The sequence below is a fragment of the Carcharodon carcharias genome, chromosome 9 (assembly GCF_017639515.1).
Source record: "Carcharodon carcharias isolate sCarCar2 chromosome 9, sCarCar2.pri, whole genome shotgun sequence".
NCBI lineage: Eukaryota > Metazoa > Chordata > Chondrichthyes > Lamniformes > Lamnidae > Carcharodon > Carcharodon carcharias.
The window spans coordinates 125,967,507-125,988,236 of NC_054475.1; the positions used below are offsets into that span (position 1 = coordinate 125,967,507).

Genomic DNA, 20,730 nt, shown 5'->3' on the forward strand with positions numbered 1-20,730 from the left:
CTGGAAAATGGGATTAGTCTAGTCAGATCTTTATTGACCAGTGCAGACACGATGGGCCAAATAGCCTCCTTCTGTGCTGCAAATGTCGGAGTCTAAAATCAAACTGAGCCAGCAGAGAAATCAGTAACTAAGCTACAAGTTCATGATCGCTTTAAATATCACTGATGGGGGAGGCCTTCCTGTTGCTGAATGCATGTTCAGCTGTGCAAGGTTAAGAGAGGGTGTTAGCTAAAACAGCAGAAATGGCAGCACTGGTATCAGATCAGCCTGACATGCTGACTGGCATCAGGTTCTAACACAGAATCCTCAAACTCATGTTAACACCCTCACTAAGGACATGTTCCGTGCATGGCACACAAGAAGTGAACGCACGTGGTACTGACACTATTTTGGTACCAAAATGACACCCCCAGTTTCAAAGCCATGGGTACAAAAGAGTCCAATTTTGTGGCCCAAATCTCTGGTTCCCTTGGCCATAGCACACAAACCAACACAAGCTGAGAGAAAGTGAACTTCCAGTTCAGATTTAATTGCTTTCTACTGGTGAATGTGTGAAATAAGCTGAATGGATGATTGGTGGATTGTGTCTGTAAATTCATGGGGCTAAATGGGGGCATGAGAGATACAATTATGTTGCCTAAATTTCGGTTGGCTGATGGATTGTAATAGGAGAGACAACAATAGAAAAAACTATTATTTCTTCACATTAATATGTTGGGCAGCCCAGAGAGTAGAGAACTCTGTTCAGTGCCCAAATAGATATGTAATGTATGTGCACTAGGGGAACTGTCGACACCAAAAAATGGAACCTCCTCCTCACAATTTCCTGTTCTATAATTTTAAAGATTAAATTTATAGAAACCAAAGGAAATATTCTTTAAAAAGGTGTTTCCAGTGTACAATAGACAACAGCGTAAATAGACCTGCAACAAAATATTGCAATTTTGCTTTTTCTCATTGCCAATAGGCCTTCATTAACCATCAGATACATATTTGTTCAATATTCAACAATAATTGGAAACAATAACTTCAATATAGAGATGGATGATGATAAAAAAATGAAGCAGTACCTAGTCTGTTCCCAGGATTTCGCTTGAATAACATTCTGAGAAGACCTTGAGCTTCTGGACTAAGAAACTGAGGCATTCCTAATTTAGCTCTTGGAAAAAGTAAATGGATTCATTATTTTATTTAAATTATACTCAACATTGCACACTAATACACAGCAGCTGTTCTACACAGCCTTCACTGAATTTAAAAAAACAGCTTAAATACTGTAAGTTCACGATAGTTCTCATTTCACATATGATAGTCAGGATAGGCTCATGACAATGAGCAGCAGGGTCAACCATTCTACAGTGCTCCCGTAAGTGAACTTTAATCACCTAAGATACACGGCATCAAAGGCATAAACCTGCAAAGTGCCAAAGACTGCCATGGTGTAGGGGTAAGTGCTTAACAGAATGAGGTCTCTGGCAGTTGCATGTCAAAGTTCTCATTCTATCACATACTTCCCAGGCCACCGATTTGCAGGTTTCACAGGAAATGGGATGGGATCCTGGAGTATACAAGTCCAAATCCAATGTAATAGAGTTTGACTGATTCAGTGACCATAAACCTAATTACCATAGACTCAGCACACAGAAGGAGGCTATTCAGTCCATCATGCCTGTGTCAGCTCTGAAAGAGCAATCCAAATAATTCCATTCCCTTTCCCTCCCCCACAGCCCTGCAACATTTCAAGTTTATTTTTTCATGTCTCTATCCAATTTTTTTTTTTAAGTTACAACTGAATCTTTCATGCATTCCAAGATAAACATTCTCACCTCCCTCTTGGTTCTTGTCACTTATCTTAAACATTCTATTAGAAAGAATACAATCTCCCTAAATAGTACAAATCCCAAGTAATAAAAACAGTATTTGACTTTTAAGTCATTGTAAATTAGTGGCTCTGATAATCGACTTGAATTCTTCCAATAAGATTAGCTAATCTTAAAAATACAGTTGTGTAATTTATATACATCTTCATGTGTTTCAGTAGTGTTTGAATTTAATTTTAGAAACTGCTTTATATAGATACATTGTTCTGCCTAGCTCTACTAATTATGAAATAGACATTTGGAAATTAAAAATTGCTTTCAGTTTGTCATTATGATATAACATGCTGCTGGGGGGTATTTCCAATTTCAGTTTGATCCTGACCAAATGATATTTTTTCCTGAGAAAGGCCAGATAGCCAAGTTAGCTTCAAAGTGTCATTATATGACACTAGCATCCTGATAACAATAAATACTTTGCTGGTCAATCTGGCAACATAGGCCAAGTGTTTATTCTAAAAATGGCTCAATAAAATCCTGTGTTTGAATTCAGAGTTAAGGAATAGTAATTTTTTTGCAATATTTTAGGGCACAGCTATCAGTTCCAGGGCTTTAGTCTTTAAGAATGTAAACTATATCACTCCAGTGATTCATTTCTGAATGTGGAAAGGAACATTTTCAATTTATTATGAAGTAGCCGTTTAGAAAACACAATGCACTACACATACAACTGACCAGGACTATTTCTGAATAAGTTTGAAGTGATGATATTCCAATATTTAACCTCATGTTCAACACCATAACATATTCACTATGTGGAAATGCAGAGTTATCCAACTGGGGAGCTGCAGGCAGCACAAAGAAATTAAAAAATTAAACCAGCTTACATTATAAACAGCAGTGATTGATGTTCAAATTGGAATTTCATTATGGTTTCAGATGAAATATGCAATTTGCTGCAGTTTAAGCTTGTTTATGACATGAGCTGTAATCCTCAATTAGATTTGTGCATTCTAATCACTCTCAGGTGTCCATTATTCCCCATTTAAATTAGACACCTCTGTCTACTTCTGAAAGATTTATGTGCAATTGATGCAAGGCATGGGGCAGATGGGAGCAGAGAGCACCAAGTGCAAAGTCACAATCTAGGACTTGTGTTTCTCACAGATTATCCATTTAGTATTACGACCATCTAAACTAACTGAAGAACATTTAAATAAACTAGTCAAGTTGGCCTAGTGACTCTCAAGGCCAAACACTCAACCTCTAACTTGAAGGCTTTTCAATCAAACTGCTATCTGGACTTGCATTTTAACCTGCCTGCCTAGATTGAATGAATTTTGATAGATTTGATGTTAATTTCAGAAAATAAGCCCCTGCCCATCCTGAAACACCAAGAATAAATACAAGTCCTATATTTCTCATATTTCTAACTGGCAGGAGTTTTTTTTATTTTACTCAAATCAGCCTGGAGCAAATAGCAGAAACCATTAGTGGAGAACATACAATTGCCAATAAGATGGAATGGAAAATATAGAGCTATATGCACTATCTTTTTTCCAGTTATTAAAGACTGAATGAATTGACATGTCTATTACAGGCTCAGACCTAAAATAAACATTTATGATAAATTTTTCCCAATATCTGTTATATTTTCTTGTAGCCTCAAAAAAGGTAACCAAGGGAGGTTCCACGCGGTGTTTATCAAATTAATTTGCATCAAACACCCTGCAAGCTAGTACAAGAATATGAATTGCACAAAAGTACATTTAACAAACTTACTTGAGTATCATGTTCATAGTTTCATTCCGGTCTTTACCTTGAAATGGCAATGTACCAGTAAGCATCTCAAACTAAAAGTAAGAGCAAAGTATTGACAGTGCCATCAAAACAAAATTGGGCCTTAATATTTATTAAGTATACAACTAATTGTTTTGCTTAAATCAGTTACAGCTTGATGACCAATGAATAACATTCATTGCAGTGGAAATTATATATAATAATGGAATCCATCACAGTTAAACATTAACAAAGATACTTATAAGCCAGTACAATATCTGTGTACAGGCTCTAAGAAAGAAGCACATTATTGGCTTTCAAGCTTGTTTGAAATTTTGCAGTGTGACAAAGATGGATATATATGTAAGAACAAAGACATTTTTTCTCTAGTCTGGAATTCTCTTCCCCACAAAGTAGTGGAGGCTGAGTCATTGAATTTATCCAAGGCAGAGTTAGACAGATTTTTGACAGACCAGAATCAAGGGTTATTGGAGGCAAAAGGCTAGAGCTGAAACACAACCAGATCAGCCATGATTTTACTGAATGGTGAGCAAGCTCGAAGGGTTGAATGGCCTATTCCTGCTCCTAAGCTCCTAACTCCTGTTCCTATATTCAAATAAATAAAGGTTGACCAGATATCAGTACAACAGTATAGCATGCATATTAAAAAGCAGGAGGAGTTACATACATATATATAATATATATAAATATATATATATATATAAAAAAGATAGACGAAACAAATTTGATAGGATGTAAACCAGTAACATCTGGTAATCAGTGGTGCAGTATAAAAATAAGTTGCAGTTTCTTGCTAACAAGTTGGTTCCATCTTGATTAAAATGACAAATAATTTAGATATTTTAAGAGCCAGAGGGTGAAGTTGCAGTCCAATTTAGTACTGCCATGAAAGTTTCCACTTGGCCTCAATACTAAAGCTGGAACATAAACATGATCAGGAACCCAAATCCTTGAAGCAGTCAGGATCTGATGGTGAAACCCCAACCAGTCAGGATCTGATAGTGAAACCACAACCAGTCAAGAATTTCACACTAGTAACCTTAGCGCAAATACAGTTCTCGGAGGTCCCAGCCTCCAAATGAAATTTCTGTAAAAATGGAACCTTAAACCATCACACTGATGTCAGAAACGCAAGTGGAGCTGACAATTGGCTTCAGAAGTACGGACTGAGAGCAACCTTGAAGTGGTCACATAACTGAGCTCCCCATATTTAACAACCCTTGAGAAAAATCACCCTTTGTGCGGTACCAATGTACCCGAAGAAACCTAGATGAGGGCATTGCGCAAATGGAACAAAACTGAAAATTCAATACCAGGACATATTCAGTCACTTTCACTAATTAAAATATGAAAGAATAATATCAAGTTATGCAGACAAAATCTCACACATACCATAAGCACACCAAATGACCACCAATCTGCACTCTGTGTGTGACCTCGCCTGTTAACTACTTCTGGTGCCATGTACTCCACAGTACCACAAAATGAGTATGCCTTCTTTTCTTGGTCAACTGATTCTTTACTTAGCCCAAAATCTAAAAACAATAGTAATATCAAAAATATGAACACTGTAAATAAGCAACTTCTATTGTTTTAAAGTGATTTAACACAATTGTATTAACCATATATACAAGTAATGTAAGTAATGGTCGATCTTGTATAAAAGTTGACCCCTGACTTTTGGCCCAAAAAGCATTAATTTTTCATAGACCTCATGTATAAGTCCACCCCCGACTTTTAGCCAAAAAATTCAAACACTTTGTACTTACCACCCACTCGCCACTGAAGTCAAACTTGCCCTGGTGCAAACCTACTTGATAGAATCATAGAATAGCACACCATTGAAGGCAGCTGTTCAGCTCTGTGTCTGTGCACATCAACACACACTATCAAAGCTACCACCTCATTGGTGCACGCCTGTGTTCCCACCCTCTAATATGGCAACATGGTATCAAGAAGGAACGGAACATACACAGCCCAGTTCAAATTTAAAGTCGTTGACATTGCACAGCAGACAAATAATTGTGCAGCAGCCAGAGAATTCAATATATCAGAGAAGAACATGAGAGGCTGAAGAAGCTCTCTACACAGCTTAGGCAGGCGCCCAAGAATAAATGGGCAAACAGAGGAATGTCTAGCATGTGACCGCAGTTGGAAAATGAAGCTGCAAAATACGTCAATGAAAATTGCCAATTTCTAAAGGATCTATCTGAATCTTCGCCCTGAAACAAGAAAATTAAGCATTGCGGATTTCAAAGCCAGCCCTGAGGAGAAACAATTTTGTACTCCCGACGGATGACCAAGATTTCACAGCATCTTCCTGTAGAACTTGATGACGGACTTATCGCATTTCAGTGGTTTATAATCAAACATCGTCAAAAGAATCTCAAGGGCAATTGAGGATGAGCAATAAATGCTTGCCCAACCAGTGATGCCCATTCCCCGTGAAAGAATTAAAAGAAAGAATGGATACAGATTGGCTTTTATTAGGAACATGGATGAAGCTCCCTTGAATTTTGACTTGTCAGCCAAACAGTGCTAATGAAGACAACTGGCCATAAAAAAAGAGTAGGTTCCCTTTTGTGCTATTTTGTGTGTCCAACCGAACAAAGCTTAAGCCAATGGCAATATTCAAGAGAAAAACCCTCCCAAAACTGCAACTCCCCAAAAGAAGTAGATAGCCACGTTCACGATAAAGGATGGATGAAGGCGAGGAAAGTTTGGAGTTTCTGATCAGGAGGATTACGGAAAGAAAAAAGTCTTCTCATCTGAGACACGCTCCGATCACATCTTGTTGATGATGTTGCTGAAGTTAGATTGGTAAACAGTGATATTGCAGAGATTCACAGTGGTCTAACCAGCTTTGTTCAATCACTGGATGTCTCTCTAAACAAGTCCTTCAAAGATAGCATGAAAAACAAGTGGAATCATTGAATGATTGGAGGAGAGAAGACATTCACCAAGGGAGGTAGCATATAGGCTCCAAACATTAGCAATTCCGTGTGAATGGGTTGCAGAGGCCTGGGATGATATCAGAACAGAGATTGTCATCAAATCATTCAAGAAATGTGGGATATTCAAAGCATTTAATGGCACAGAAGATGATGATTATTTGTGGAATAATATGACCGATGACAATATGATTGCTGATGAAGGTGATGTTGATGATGCATATGATGATGGCATTCAAGAAACATTGGACGTATTAGTTAGGTCTGAAGATTAGGAGGAGGGTGATTTTTATGGATTTTAATACACGTTCAATGCATGTTCTGCTGCTAAGTAGTGTTCTTTTATTAATTTGTATATATGGCTATTGTTTTGATGAGTTTAATAAATTTGTTTAAATTAATGTACAGGAATTAATATCCGTCTCCATGGAGCTTATTATTTGTTTATAAATAAAAATTTGACAATACAAGTTCAATAAAAATACTTTTGGCTCCTTTTACACTACTTTTGGGGGCGAGGTTGGCAAGAACAGTTTCCGGCCTGGCAACACTGTGATAATGGTACAATGGGAGAGAATACACTTTAACCGCTCCAAAATATTATTTCAGTAAAAGCTGACCCCCAACCTTTTGATTATAAGTTTCGTCTTAGAAACTCAACTTTAACACACATACAGTAAGTTGAAGAGGGTGCAGAAAAGCTTCACATGAATGGTTCCAGAGATGCGGAATTTCAGTTAAATACATTGGAGAAACTGGAACTGTTCTCCTTGGAGAAGGCAAGATTTGATAATGGTATTTAAAAATCATGAGAGGGCAGGAGGCACTACTTAGGGAGAAAGCCTTCCCATTAATGGTCGAATGAAGAACAAAGGGCACTAGTTTAAGGTGAGTGGCAAAGAGAGCAATGGCAACATGAGAAGCAGTGCATGGTTCTGGAATACACTGCCTGAGAGTATGGTGGAGGCAGATTCAATCGTGGATTTCAAGAGAGAATTGGATCCTTATCTGAAGAGGAAAAAGTTTGCAGGGGTATAAGAAAAAGGCTGGGGAGTTGTACTGGGCGAATTGTTCTTGCAAAGAGCTGGCAGGGAGACAACAGGCTAAATGGCCTCCTCCTGTGCTGAAATCATTCTATAATTCTAAGTCGTGACTCATTATTAAAATGCCCATGTGTATGCTCGCCTGTAGTTTGACTAGCTTAGGGGCAGGGTGCTGGTGGTGGTGGTACAACAGCTCATTGTATATTTTCTTGCCCCTACCAAGTTAATCTATGCAACACTACAATTCTGGGAACAATTTCAAATTTTATCATGAGATTTGCTGAACATTAATAAATAAAATACTTAATGGTCAATTCATAAACTATCTGGAGTTGAAACTCCAATATATCCCACCAACCAAATAAGGATTACGACAACATAACCACATACTAGATGCTATTCCAACTAGCAAATAGCAGAAATCACTATTCAAGACTTGTTCTTCCATTCAAGCAAAGTACCATCCAAGCAAACATCTTTGCTGTTATTCCCTATGTGATTATCTGAACCAGTTTCCTATATTTTACAAAAAGGCTTGCAAATGTAAAATGGAGGAATTTGTTCAAAGATGTACAATGAAATACAGCAATGACCTCAAGGATAATTTTAATCAGGTATTTTTATGGCACATAAAGCCTTTAGTGAACAGTCTAGTATTTAGTTTTATTGAAAAGAAAAGTGTTCAGAACCATGATAGGTCCTAGACACATTCTTCTCTGAACGTAATTTTAAATGAAAATTTCATCTGACATAAATGATGGTTTCTGCCCATGTCAGACATCAGCTGACCAAAAACAAATTAAAATGACTAATCATTTTGGACATCTTCTGAAAAAACCTTGTGGTTAAGATGCAAAGTTTTCTTTACACGGTATTAATTTTCATTTCTTTCAATAAATCAATTTTTCAGCATGAATGCAGATTTTTATTTGCCTTGGGACATTTTATGACTTTAAGGCTCTATACAAATACAAGTTGCCATTTTTCATTTGAGTTTTAATTAAAGCAACTGCTGAGATAGTACCTATAATAACCTGAGAAATTCAACTACAGAAACTGGGCTATCATTTTGATGCATAAAGTTGAATATACTAAGGGCTTTTTTAAAAAAAACTTTTAAAATTCTGTACTTTACATGTATTATTTTCTCAAAACAGTTTCAACTTTTTTTTAAACTTCATGTGCACTGCAAATTTTAATTACATTTCAAATTCTTTCTGACTAGCATGTCTGGACCCAAATCCAGCTTCAGTTCACAGAAAAGCCACTTGCTATAAATTGATTTCTTTATATCATCTGTTCAAAATTAGAGTGAAGATGAAAAGGCATTGGATGGAATAATAAAAGTAAGTGGGCTATTTCATAACAAATACACACCATGTCTTCCAATATTTTAAAAGCAACCAAAGGCTATAAAGTTAACTTGCATGGGATCCTCATATTTTTATTTAAGGATCTCAAATCTTCAGCAATTAACCCACCCAGTGACTGCGTCCATCATTCACCTTAAAAGTAGGGCTCCAGGTTGATCATTTAAAATGAACAAAGGTTAATCACATGGTTTTGTTGTGAATGTAGCTCTTTCCTGTTGACAGATTATGTACACTGTGCTTCTTATAATCTCATCTTTATTTAAATGAATTAATCTAACAGCAAATGCTGTCTTTTTCATTATTAATTGAACACAAGGGTTTCAATCAAGGTCACTTCTAAGTAATGAAAACTAAGCAATAAGCTATATCACCATAATATAAAAGCAAAAAACTGCAAATGCTGGAAATCCAAAACAAAAATAAAAATATCTGGAAAAACTCAGCAGGTCTGGCAGCATCTGCGTTGAAGAACACAGTTAACATTTCGAGTTCGTATGACTCTTCAACAGAACTAAGTAAAAATAGAAAAGAGGTGAATTATAAACTGTTTGGGGGGAGGGGGGGGGACAGGTAGAGCTGGATAGAGGGCCAGTGGTGGGTGGAGATAGCCAAAAGATGTCACACACAAAAGGACAAAGAGGTGCTGGAGGTGGCGATATTATCTAAGGAATGTGTTAATTCAGGGTTGAAAGCAGGATAAGCAAGGTATAGATAGCCCTAGTGGGGGTGGGGTGGGGTGAAGGGAAGGGATCAAAATAGGCTAAAAGGTAGAGATAAAACAATGGATGGAAGTACGTTTTAAAAAATGCAAATGGGTGGGAAAAGAAAAATCCATATAAATTATTGGAAAAAAAGGGGAGCGGGGAATGGAAAGGGGGTGGGGATGGAGGAGAAGGTTCATGACCTAAAATTGTTTCCTCAATACGAAGTCCGGAAGGCTGTAAAGTGCCTAGTCGGAAGATGAGGCGCTGTTCCTCCAGTCTGCGTTGAGCTTCACTGGAACAATGCAGCAGGCCAAGGACAGACACGTGGGCATGAGAGCAGGGTGGAGTGTTAAAATGGCAAGCGACAGGGAGGTCTGGCTCACGCTTGCGGACAGACCGAAGGTGTTCTGCAAAGCGGTCACCCAGTCTGCGTTTGGTCTCTCTAATGTAAAGGAAACCGCATTGGGAGCAACGAATGCAGTAGACTAAGTTGAGGGAAGTGCAAGTGAAATGCTGCTTCACATGAAAGGAGTGTTTGGGCCCTTGGACGGTGAAGAGAGGGAAAGTAAAGGGGCAGGTGTTGCACCTTCTGCGGTTGCAAGGGAAGGTGCCGTGGGTGGGGGTTGAGGTGTAGGGGTTGGTGGAAGAGTGGACCAGGGTGCCCCGGAGGGAACAATCCCTGCGGATTGCCACCGGGGTGGGTGAAGGGAAGATGTGTTTGGTGGTGGCATCATGCTGGAGTTGGCGGAAATGGCGGAGGATGATCCTTTGAATACGGAGGCTGGTGGGGTGATAAGTGAGGACCAGGGGGACCCTATCATGTTTCTGGGAGGGAGAGGAAGGTGTGAGGGCAGATGCGCGGGAGATGGGCCAGACACGGTTGAGGGCCCTGTCAACCACTGTGGGTGGAAAACCTCTGTTAAGGAAGAAAGAAGACATGTCTGAGGAACTGTTTTTGAAAATGGCATCATCAGAACAGATGCGACGGTGGCGAAGGAACTGAGAGAATGGGATGGAGTCCTTACAGGAAGCGGGGTGTGAGGAGCTGTAGTTGAGGTAGCTGTGGGAGGCGGTAGGCTTGTAATGGATATTGGTGGACAGTCTATCACCAGAAATTGAGACAGAGAGGTCAAGGAAGGGAAGGGAAGTGTCAGAGATGGACCATGTGAAAATGATGGAGGGGTGGAAATTGGAAACAAAATTAATAAATTTTTCCAGGTCCAGACAAGAGCATGAAGCAGCACCGAAGCAATCATCGATGTACCGAAGAAAGAGTTGTGGGAGGGGGCCAGAGTAGGACTGGAACAAGGAATGTTCCACATACCCTATAAAGAGACAGGCATAACTGGGGCCCATGCGGGTACCCATAGCCACACCTTTTATTTGGAGGAAGTGAGAGGAGTTTAAGGAAAAATTGTTCAGTGTGAGAACAAGTTCAGCCAGACGGAGGAGAGTAGTGGTGGATGGGGATTGTTCGGGCCTCTGTTCGAGGAAGATGTGGAGAGCCATCAGACCATCCCGGTGGGGGATGAACGTGTAGAGGGATTGGATGTCCATGGTGAAGAGGAGGCGGTTGGGGCCAGGGAACTGGAAATTGTTGATATGATGTGGGGTGTCAGAGGAATCATAGATGTAGGTGGGAAGGGACAAAACAAGGGGAGAGAGATTGGAGTCAGATAGATCCGTGGGGCAGGAACAGGCTGACACGATCGGTCTGCCGGGACAGTTCCGTTTGTGGATTTTGGGTAGGAGGTAGAAGCAGGCCATCCGAGGTTGGGCGACTATTAGGTTGGAAGCTGTGGAAGGAAGATCTCCAGAGGAGATGAGGTCAGTTACAGTCCTGGAAACAATGGCTTGATGTTCAGTGGTGGGGTCATAGTCCAGAGGGAGGTAGGAGGAAGTGTCTGCGAGTTGACGCTCAGTGCGCCAGACAACAACAGCACCAACCTTGTCAGCAGGTTTGATAACAATGTCAGGGTTGGACCTGAGAGAACGGAGTGCAGCAAGTTCAGAGAGAGATAGGTTAGAGTGGGTGACGGGAGCAAAGAAATTGAGATGACTAATGTCACGCCAACAGTTCTCAATGAAAAGATCAAGAGAAGGTAAGAATCCAGAGGGAGGGGTCCAGGTGGAGGGAGAATATTGGAGGCGGGTAAAAGGATATGTTGAACGGGGAGAGGACTCCTGCCCAAAGAAGTGAGCACGGAGACGAAGGCGGCGGAAGAAGAGTTCAGCATCGTGCCGAGCCCGAAATTCATTGAGATGAGGGCGCAAGGGTATGAAACTAAGTCCTTTGCTGAGCACTGAACATTCAGCATCGGAGAGGGGAAGGTCAGGGGGTACAGTGATACATGGCCAGAGCTGGGATTGGAAGACGGGATGGGGACAGAGGGACAGGCAGAGGTGGAGGGTCCTGGATGGGTGTTGGTGTCAATGAGTTATTGGAGATTGCGTTCCTTTGCACCTGAAAGAAAGAGACAAAGTTTCTTGTTGAGGCGTCGGATAAGACAAAGAATAAAATGAAACTGTGGGCACGGGCAGCTTAGAAATAGGGTGTGGTGGTGTAGCTGGAGGGAGAGGTCAAGTGTGTTCATATGACGGCGCATGGCACTGAATGTGGGTCTCAGAATGCGACAAGAACAGCAGTCTGAGGAGCATTGTATGTCCCAGAGGTATCTGTAATCCTGGGTGGGTTCAAAACATGAGGGATGGAACTTCAGTTGAAATCTACCTGGGGTAAGTCGGAGACAGAGACAGTTACTGAGGAAGGAAATATGGCTGTGAAGCGGGTTTTCGTAAACACCTTGTCAAACACCAGGAATGGAATGGAAAGCAATGAAGGTGAACAAGGCAAAAGAGAGATATGGAAATCCTGTCAGAGAGAAGAGCAATACTTCTTCAAGGTAGGCATTCCTTGAAGAGAAATGGCAGTCAATTAAACACTAAGATAAAAGCAAAAAACTGCGGATGCTGGAAATCCAAAACAAAAATAAAAATACCTGAAAAAACTCAGCAGGTCTGGCAGCGTCTGCGGAGAGGAACATAGTTAACGTTTCGAGTCCGTATGACTCCTCAACAGAACTAAGTAAAATTAGAAAAGAGGTGAAATATAAGCTGGTTTGGTGGGGGAGGGGGAGAGAACAGGTAGAGCTGGATAGAGGGCCAGTGATAGGTGAAACTTTATCATCAAGTGTTTTGCTTTGGCAGCCATCCTGACTTCATCCAGTTTTTGTTGTCAGGAGATATAATAATTCTCAATGTTATTGGAATTTATTGTAAAATATTGGTGCGCATTTGTGTGTGCATGCGCACACATGAGAGAGAGAGACTTAATTGGATTAAAGGCAGTTGGTCTGAAGGCTTTGATGTAACAGAAGAGAATTAAGGTTTGAAATGCTAAATAGGTAAACATGAGCGAAGTGTTAGAACGTAAGGTGTAAAGGGACATTTTAATTTCTAAATAAAACTTGACTAGTTTGAATTCAAAAGAGGGAGTGAAATACTACACCTAACCAGAAGTTATGAAACAGTGTTTATTTTTCCTAAAGAAAACTGGTAAAACTTAGTGCAATGAGAGATTTTTATTATCAGGAAGGGAAAGTCCAAAGACATAGTGAAACAATGGGTATTTGCATTCAAAGGGGAAAATATGTAAAAAGGAGCGAAGGCTGTGTATATGGGAAGGCAGTCCAAAATTCAACAAGTGTGAAACGCCTTCAGCCTATACATAGCAAACTGCTGCCTTCAGGGACTGAAGTTAAGAGAACTCACTTTGAATTTGATCACTCGGGTCATCGTTTATTTTGCTTGGGTCTTTTAAAATGTGTGTTTTACTGTTGCCTTAACGAAAGTGTAATTGGGAATCAGAGTAACTAGGGGATTTAAAAGTCATTGTAGCAATAATTTGTAGACATACGTATGTGCTTACAATCTTTTCTTTTATTAATACGTTTAATTTAGTTTGATAAAAACCTCTTAAGACTCGGTAGTCTTATTATTACTGAATTCAAAGCCTGCATCTTGAAAATTAGTTGTGACAGATGTTTGAAGTTTCCCTCTGGGATTTGAGCAGCTCAGTATTTACCATCTGCTGTGTCACAACATTGTCAGTTTGTCTTTTGACTGCAAAGCAACAAATATTTCCTCCATTTTGCATAAGAAATCTGCATTCAAACTCCCTCAGCGAGAGACATTATGCCATCATTTTACAAGTCAAAGCAAATTCCAAGCCAGCTTTTCTTTAAAAAGATCTACAAAACAACCTTGTTCATTTATAAAAATAATTTTCTACATAGCTGACACATGGGGTGGTGAATGTACCTACCTGTTAACTTGATATGTCCTCCTTCATCAAGTAAAATGCTGAAATTAAAATTCACATTCTCCAATACATGTACATAAGTTTAAATGAATGCTAAAAAATATTCAGTACAATCATATTGAGTATTTACAAATTAAACTGAGCATTTGCTCTTAAAGAATGTATAGCAATCTACATTAAATTTATATCACAACATTCGCAGTGCTAAATTTAAAAAGGTATTTCAAACTATTATAAAATTTCTAAAAATGTTAATTAATCTATAATTCAATTAGTTCTAATCAGCAATGTAATAATGGCATTTAAGAAAATGATTAAATATACAAGGTTACTATTTAAATATTCACAAAATGCATAATAAAAAATGTACAATATAAATCCAAAAGAAAATAAATAAATGATTTACTTTTCTGGCTTTAGATCTCTGTACACTATTCCCAAGCTGTGTAGATGATCCAAAGCAAGGGCCAATTCTGCGAGGTAGAACTTGACATCTTCCTCAGTAAACATGACCTATATGAGGAACTACATTGTCTTATCAGTTTCTATGACCTCATTACATTAAACTGCACAGACAGCAGATATAATTATTAATGTAATTGTAAATCTGTTTTCGCAAAGAGGTTTTGAAGAAAAATCCACTTTTCTCACTAAATATAGATTTCCTGCAAATGCATAGGTATGCAATTTAATAATGGTGCCACAAACACAAAAGATCACCAGCCTAAACACACTATACCAACCAAGGGAGGGTTAGGGGGAGAAGCAACAAAACATAAACAAAATTAAATGAAGCTAGAAAAAATTCCTACATTTTTGTTGGGACAGTTTCGAATCAGGTTAACGCTGAATTAACAAGGAAGGACGAGATTATTCAGATACTCTTCCTGTTATTAGAGCTGTTCTGTTCCTATTTGGTCACTTGAGGCTTACTCTCTCTCTGATGACTAACTTTATTGAGCTACAGAAAATAAATTCAGATTCAATAACTATCAGCATCTCTTTTTCCTTTGCTCATTTGTTTATTCAACTTTTATTTGCTTTTGCAAAAATTGATTACATGGAAAATATATCAGATATCTTACCTCTTTGGATAAGCGTGTAAATACATCCCCTCCCCTGAGGAAATCCAAAATTAGATAAAGTTTCCCTTCAGTCTGAAAGGCTGAAGTAAAAATTGGTGAAATGAGTGAAGAGATTGACACTAGTGTAAACATTTTTGGTATATTATACTAGTAACAGATTCAAAACTAAGCTTAAACTTCTATGCCTGAACACAATGAGAACAAAGCATATTCTATGGGCTGCAAAAAAATTTCTACATCACAAAAAGGTTTGAAAATGTGTGAATTGGGAGCCTCAGACACATGCAACATGCAAAGTGAAAGGTGGATTCATTAGAAGAGCTCATTACCAAAACAGAAAAGTCTCTCTACACAAAGAAAATAATCTAATACCAAACTTAATTTTGAATGATTAACCAAGAGTATTTTGATCTTAAATTTTTATTTGAGTGATACCAATCACATGATTTCAACTGTTAGGAAGGAAAGAAACAGTGTCAAGATATCCCAAAACATAGATTAACTACATTTAAAGTTCCAGCATTTTCTGTTTTTGTTTCAGATTTCCAGCATCTGCAGTATTTTGCTTTTACAGTAATTACTATATTTTACGTGTACTGTATGGAAACTGAGAGACTACTCGTGTACAACTGGGCCCCACACACAGTAAGGAGATACATGGCAAGATAATCAGTAATTTTGTTTGTAGGATAAATGCTAGCCAGGACCTCACCAGAGCTCCTGTACTCTTCTTTGATTAATGCTTCAGGACAGCATGCCCATCACTGCAGCACTCCTGCAGTGCCAAATTGAAGTGGCAGCCTTAATTACACACTCTAGTCTCCAGAGTAGGGCTTGAACCCGTGACCATTGGACTCAGAAACAAGAGGGCTTCCATCAAGTCAATGCAGGCACTTTCTGGCTTCAAATATTTGACACATAGTTCAAAATCTCGAGTTTGCAAGAGCTTAGTTTCTATTCAATACAATTCGTTCAGATTGCAAATTGTGAAGCGTGAGGTGCTCCAAGCAGACCATCCATCCAATTCACAGTAGTCAACCACAGTGTCACTCAGCATACACGCCTGTTTGGACACTTGCCCAGAATTCCATTCCCTGCGCTACTTAGCTCTACTGTTAGGACAAAGCAGGATGAGCATTTGTTCCCTTAAAAGTGCACATGGAAAGCTTAAAAAGCAATCTGAAAATGTGGTCTTGCACCAAGTTGGTGTGAGTTTAAGCAATTACAAAACAAGTTTCTGCTGGGTTTTTGCCACATCATCGTGAGGTCAGGATCCCACACCCAAGTTCTATTAATACCTCCATACCAAAGCATATCCAAAATCACCATGCATGGAATGAAATGTGGTGCCATCATGATAGACCAGGTGCATGCAGGTAAGTTGTAAAATATTTTCTTAAGTGTTCAGGGGAAAATTAAGATGACTTCACCTTATTTCCAGTTTCTCATTATGCATTATAACTGTCACACAAGTGCATTTGCAGAAGACCTAGCTGAATAGTATTTTGCTGCATGTCATACTTAGCATGAAATTAGGCTTGAAAGTCCAGTTAAATTGAATAAAGTGTTATAATTTTGGTTCAAGAGCTTCTATTGAGAAACAACTTTGATTTGTGTAGGAAATACTACCCTATTCTCATAAGACCCCCTTTTTAAAAATTACAATGAAGCATAACCTCTGTGCAGTAACACTTTAAACCATTATTATAGAGAATTAAGACATAGTAATTAGAATATGTGCAATTTTCCATAGTTAATTTCATAATAGTATTCATTTCAATTGTAATGAATAATTTTAGAATACTAAATCTAATATGTAAATAAATAACAATAAATAAAAATTATACTACAACTGAGCATACATCGCCCACATCATCATGAGGTCAGGATCCCACAACCAAGTTCTATTAATACCTCCATACCAAAGCATACCCAAAATCACCATGCATGGAATGAAATGTGGTGCCATTATGATAGACCAGGTGCATGCAGGTAAGTTGTAAAATATTTTCTTAAGTGTTCAGGGGATTTGATAGAATGCATTTTAGAGAAAAATAATCATGGTGGCCTCATGGTTTACGGGCAGATTTATCCACGTGATATGCTCCAAAGCAAGCTCCTTAGCTCTTTTGGTCAGGAGCACAAATACTGGGTGTAGGCATTTTGCCAAACCTCTTAATTGGGGCAGGGAGGGGGCAGAAAGAAAATAATCTAAAGACACTTTTAAATTTAAAAACAAAATTCCAATAAAAAAGGAGAAACTGCAAACTGCAATCAGATAATGTTGGAAACACACAGCATCTGTAAAAAGAAAAAAATAGCTGATAAGGGGTCTGGAGTGTTTCCCTCATCAGAAATTTTTTTAAAAGTCTTTAGATTATTTTCTTTCTGCCCCCTCCCTGGAGCTAGCTTTGGAGCATACCACGTGGATAAATCGGCCAGTAAACCATGAGGCCACCATGACTCTTTCTTTGATTTTTTTTTTCTCTAAAATGCATTCTATCAAATCATTTGCAATGTATGCTCAGTAGTAGTATAATTTTTATTTATTTATTTACATATTCTAATGAAATTTACATACATCAAAACCTCCTTCTTCCCTTTACAAACAGTAACCTGCTGCATTCTTCCTGAACTTTCTTTTTATTCTAATCTTAATTCTTGCATTAATAATTACTTTTTCAAACATATCACAACATCTATTTATTCAATCATACATGCTATACATAACAGTTGCTGCTACACTCTCAATGCCTGTTTACATATACACAAATCCAGGCTGTAGTTACAAATTAACCTAAAATAACATTTTAAACTTCTTATAAAACCTTATATAGTTGTCTTGTAATCACTTTCTTCAATGGTGTACAACATTCATTAAATACTCAATTCCCAAATTACTCACTTTGTTAGATATACACATTCTTTTTCAAGCCATTTTGGCCCCAATACTCTGAATCATGCTCATCTGCTTCCATGCATCAAGTTTAAAGTACAAATATCCTAGCAGAAACAGAATTCTGAAGACAAAGGATAGTCCGACCACGAATATGGAAACAATTACTACATCATAAAAAGTAAAATACTGGGCAGTTTCCATTTTGGGTGCAATTGGAGAAATTGCACAAGTTTCCAGAAGTGTTTCTTTCTCATGTTTCCACCCAAATTCACTTGCATGTTACCAAACACAAAATCTGCCATAAATTAGCACAATCAGGCACTGTTTTACGTCTACTTTCTTAAAATCTTGCTTTAAAATATTCTTTCATATAATTAAGAGTGGTAACTTCACACAACTTGACTAGTAGAACTGAAAATGTGTTGAATCACAAAAAAATTGCATTTGTAATCACAATGTCTTGCCCACCACCTGAGCAATCCAAAATTAAATTTCTGAAATATACAGCATCATTTTCTAGTTATATTGGGGTGCAGCAGCCAGTTTTAGTAAATTAAAAATTACATTCAAAAGCTTTTAAAATATGCCTGACTTGGTGTCCTTGCGGCCAAAAAAACATGTTTTTAAAGTTGTCTTGAAGTCCTGCAAATCACCGCAATAAATTAAATTCCAAATGGTTATTAATTTACTTTGGAGACATGCCCAGTTTTCTGGGTGGGGCCAGTTTATACACTACTGATTTTTAAACTAGATTAAAAGATTGCAGAAACTCAATTTGTGCTATATATGGTTTACGCATAAAAAAAATTCCCCATCTTTTGTTTGCGTTATGGTGCAAAAAGCCAGTGTTGAAATTTCCAAGCAGAAATTCTTCCCTACCAGCTTTAATTAATTATGCATGCAGAATGTTTTCTGTTTCAGTTACAATGAAGCCACAAAGTATTTTGACCAAGTAATGGCAGAACAATCCCCATTAAAATAAAAGTCTAACCAAAAAATTCATTTACTTGAATAATTAACTAAACACATTGCTTCATGTAGAAAACAATTTCAGATTACACACTCCTTTCCCTCTTGTCAAATATAACTGATTCAAAACCATCAATTCTAATTATTCTATATTTACAACAACAATGCATGGAAAACTGGCACTTCTAATACATAGTTAACCCAAATATCTGAAGAAAATTCACTCCATTATCTTAGCACTCATTCAGATTGTATCAAATAGCACTGTACTGTGTGAGAGAACAAAATGTAGAGCGTGACAATGTACTTCGGAAGAAAGAGAGACATCTTCATCTTACCAATTTGCTTTTTTTTGCCTTGAACTTATTTCCTTCTGGACTACTTTCCTTACCATTTTACTTTGTTTGTTTAGTAACTGTCTTTCTGCTCACTAACAAACATCAAGCAACTACTGCCAAAAACAAAGGCAGCTAGAGGCCCAGATTGGGAATAGAAAATTTGAGGTCAAAGATGCTGAGTCTTGAGCAGTAGATTGTTCACTGATAACCAGGGAACTAATAATAAATACATCAATAGTCCTGGGATTGGTCTCTGACAAAGGGCATAGACAAGCACACAATTTTTACAATGTATGTCTTATTCTTCTTATCCTCCTTTGATTATTTGCTTTCTCAAGATCCCCATTAAACTTCACTTCTTCATTAATAATATTAACTTGGGAAAACAATTCTATCCTCACATCGACAATTTCCAACAGCTATCACTGAACAACTTCCTTCCTTGTCCCAAGTTCTGACTTTCGTATGTTACATTATGGAACGTTTGCTGCACTTTAGGGAAAACTCTCCACTTACCTGCATGGGTGCAGCTCCAACAACACTCAAGCTTGATACCATCCAAGACAAAGCAGCCCACTTCATTGACACCCCATCCGCAAACATTCACTCCTTCTTCCAATGACGCACAGTGGCAGCACTGTGTACCTTCTACAAAATGCACTGCAGGAACTCATAAAGCCTCACCTTCCAAACCCACAACCACTACCATCTAGAAGAACATGGCAGTAGGCACACGGGAACACCACCACCTGGAAGTTCCCCAAGACTCCATTCTAGGTGTCTATGGCTTTCACATGTTTTATTGAATCTTCAAATGTGATGTTATTGTAAAACTGCTCCAAGCCATTCACTATCCTAACTTGGAAATATATCGCCGTTCCTTCACTGTCGCCAGGCCAAAGTCCTGGAACTCCCTACCGAACAGCACTGTGGGTGTACCTGCACCACATGGACTGCAGCAGTTCAAGAAGGCAGCTCACCACCACCTTCTCAAGGGCAACTAGGGATGGACAATAAATATTGGCCTAGCCAGAGAAGCTCACATCCCATGAACGAATAAAAAAATCTCGACAAAATACATGGATGACTATCAATAGTGGCAAAATAGGTACTGTTACAAATATGAAGTTTATAAGGCGATGCTGTTTTGAGATGCTCTTTAACTTAGGGTGAAATGAAGGGGGGGTCATGTGACCTGTTCTGAATTCTGCCCAACAACAGGCTTGGTTAACGTAACTGTTAAGAATTAAGGGAGGTCCGGGTTGCTTGTTGGAAAGGTGGTGCAAAATGTTCACATTTGGAAACAATCACAGCAGCATGTGTTTACTGTGGTCAGACTGCTAGTCTCCAAAGTACCAGGAATGTGCCGAGAATGTCAGGTTGTAAATAGTTACTCTTTAAACTGCCCATTTACTTCCAAGATGAAAGAG

At 38.5% G+C, this 20,730-nt stretch overlaps 1 protein-coding gene across 5 annotated transcripts in view; it reads right to left on the bottom strand.

Annotated features, from left to right (window-relative positions):
• Nucleotides 1-20,730, bottom strand: part of LOC121282113 (ribosomal protein S6 kinase alpha-6) — a 168,430-nt gene that overhangs the window by 57,203 nt on the left and 90,497 nt on the right. For all 5 annotated transcript variants that reach the window (XM_041195595.1, XM_041195596.1, XM_041195594.1 and 2 more), the window contains 6 exons: nt 15,095-15,174; nt 14,416-14,522; nt 14,013-14,050; nt 5,010-5,152; nt 3,600-3,670; nt 1,071-1,159 (listed from right to left, as the gene is read on the bottom strand). In XM_041195595.1, coding sequence (XP_041051529.1) covers nt 1,071-1,159; nt 3,600-3,670; nt 5,010-5,152; nt 14,013-14,050; nt 14,416-14,522; nt 15,095-15,174 — 528 coding nt within the window. The remainder of the gene's footprint in view (nt 1-1,070; nt 1,160-3,599; nt 3,671-5,009; nt 5,153-14,012; nt 14,051-14,415; nt 14,523-15,094; nt 15,175-20,730) is intronic.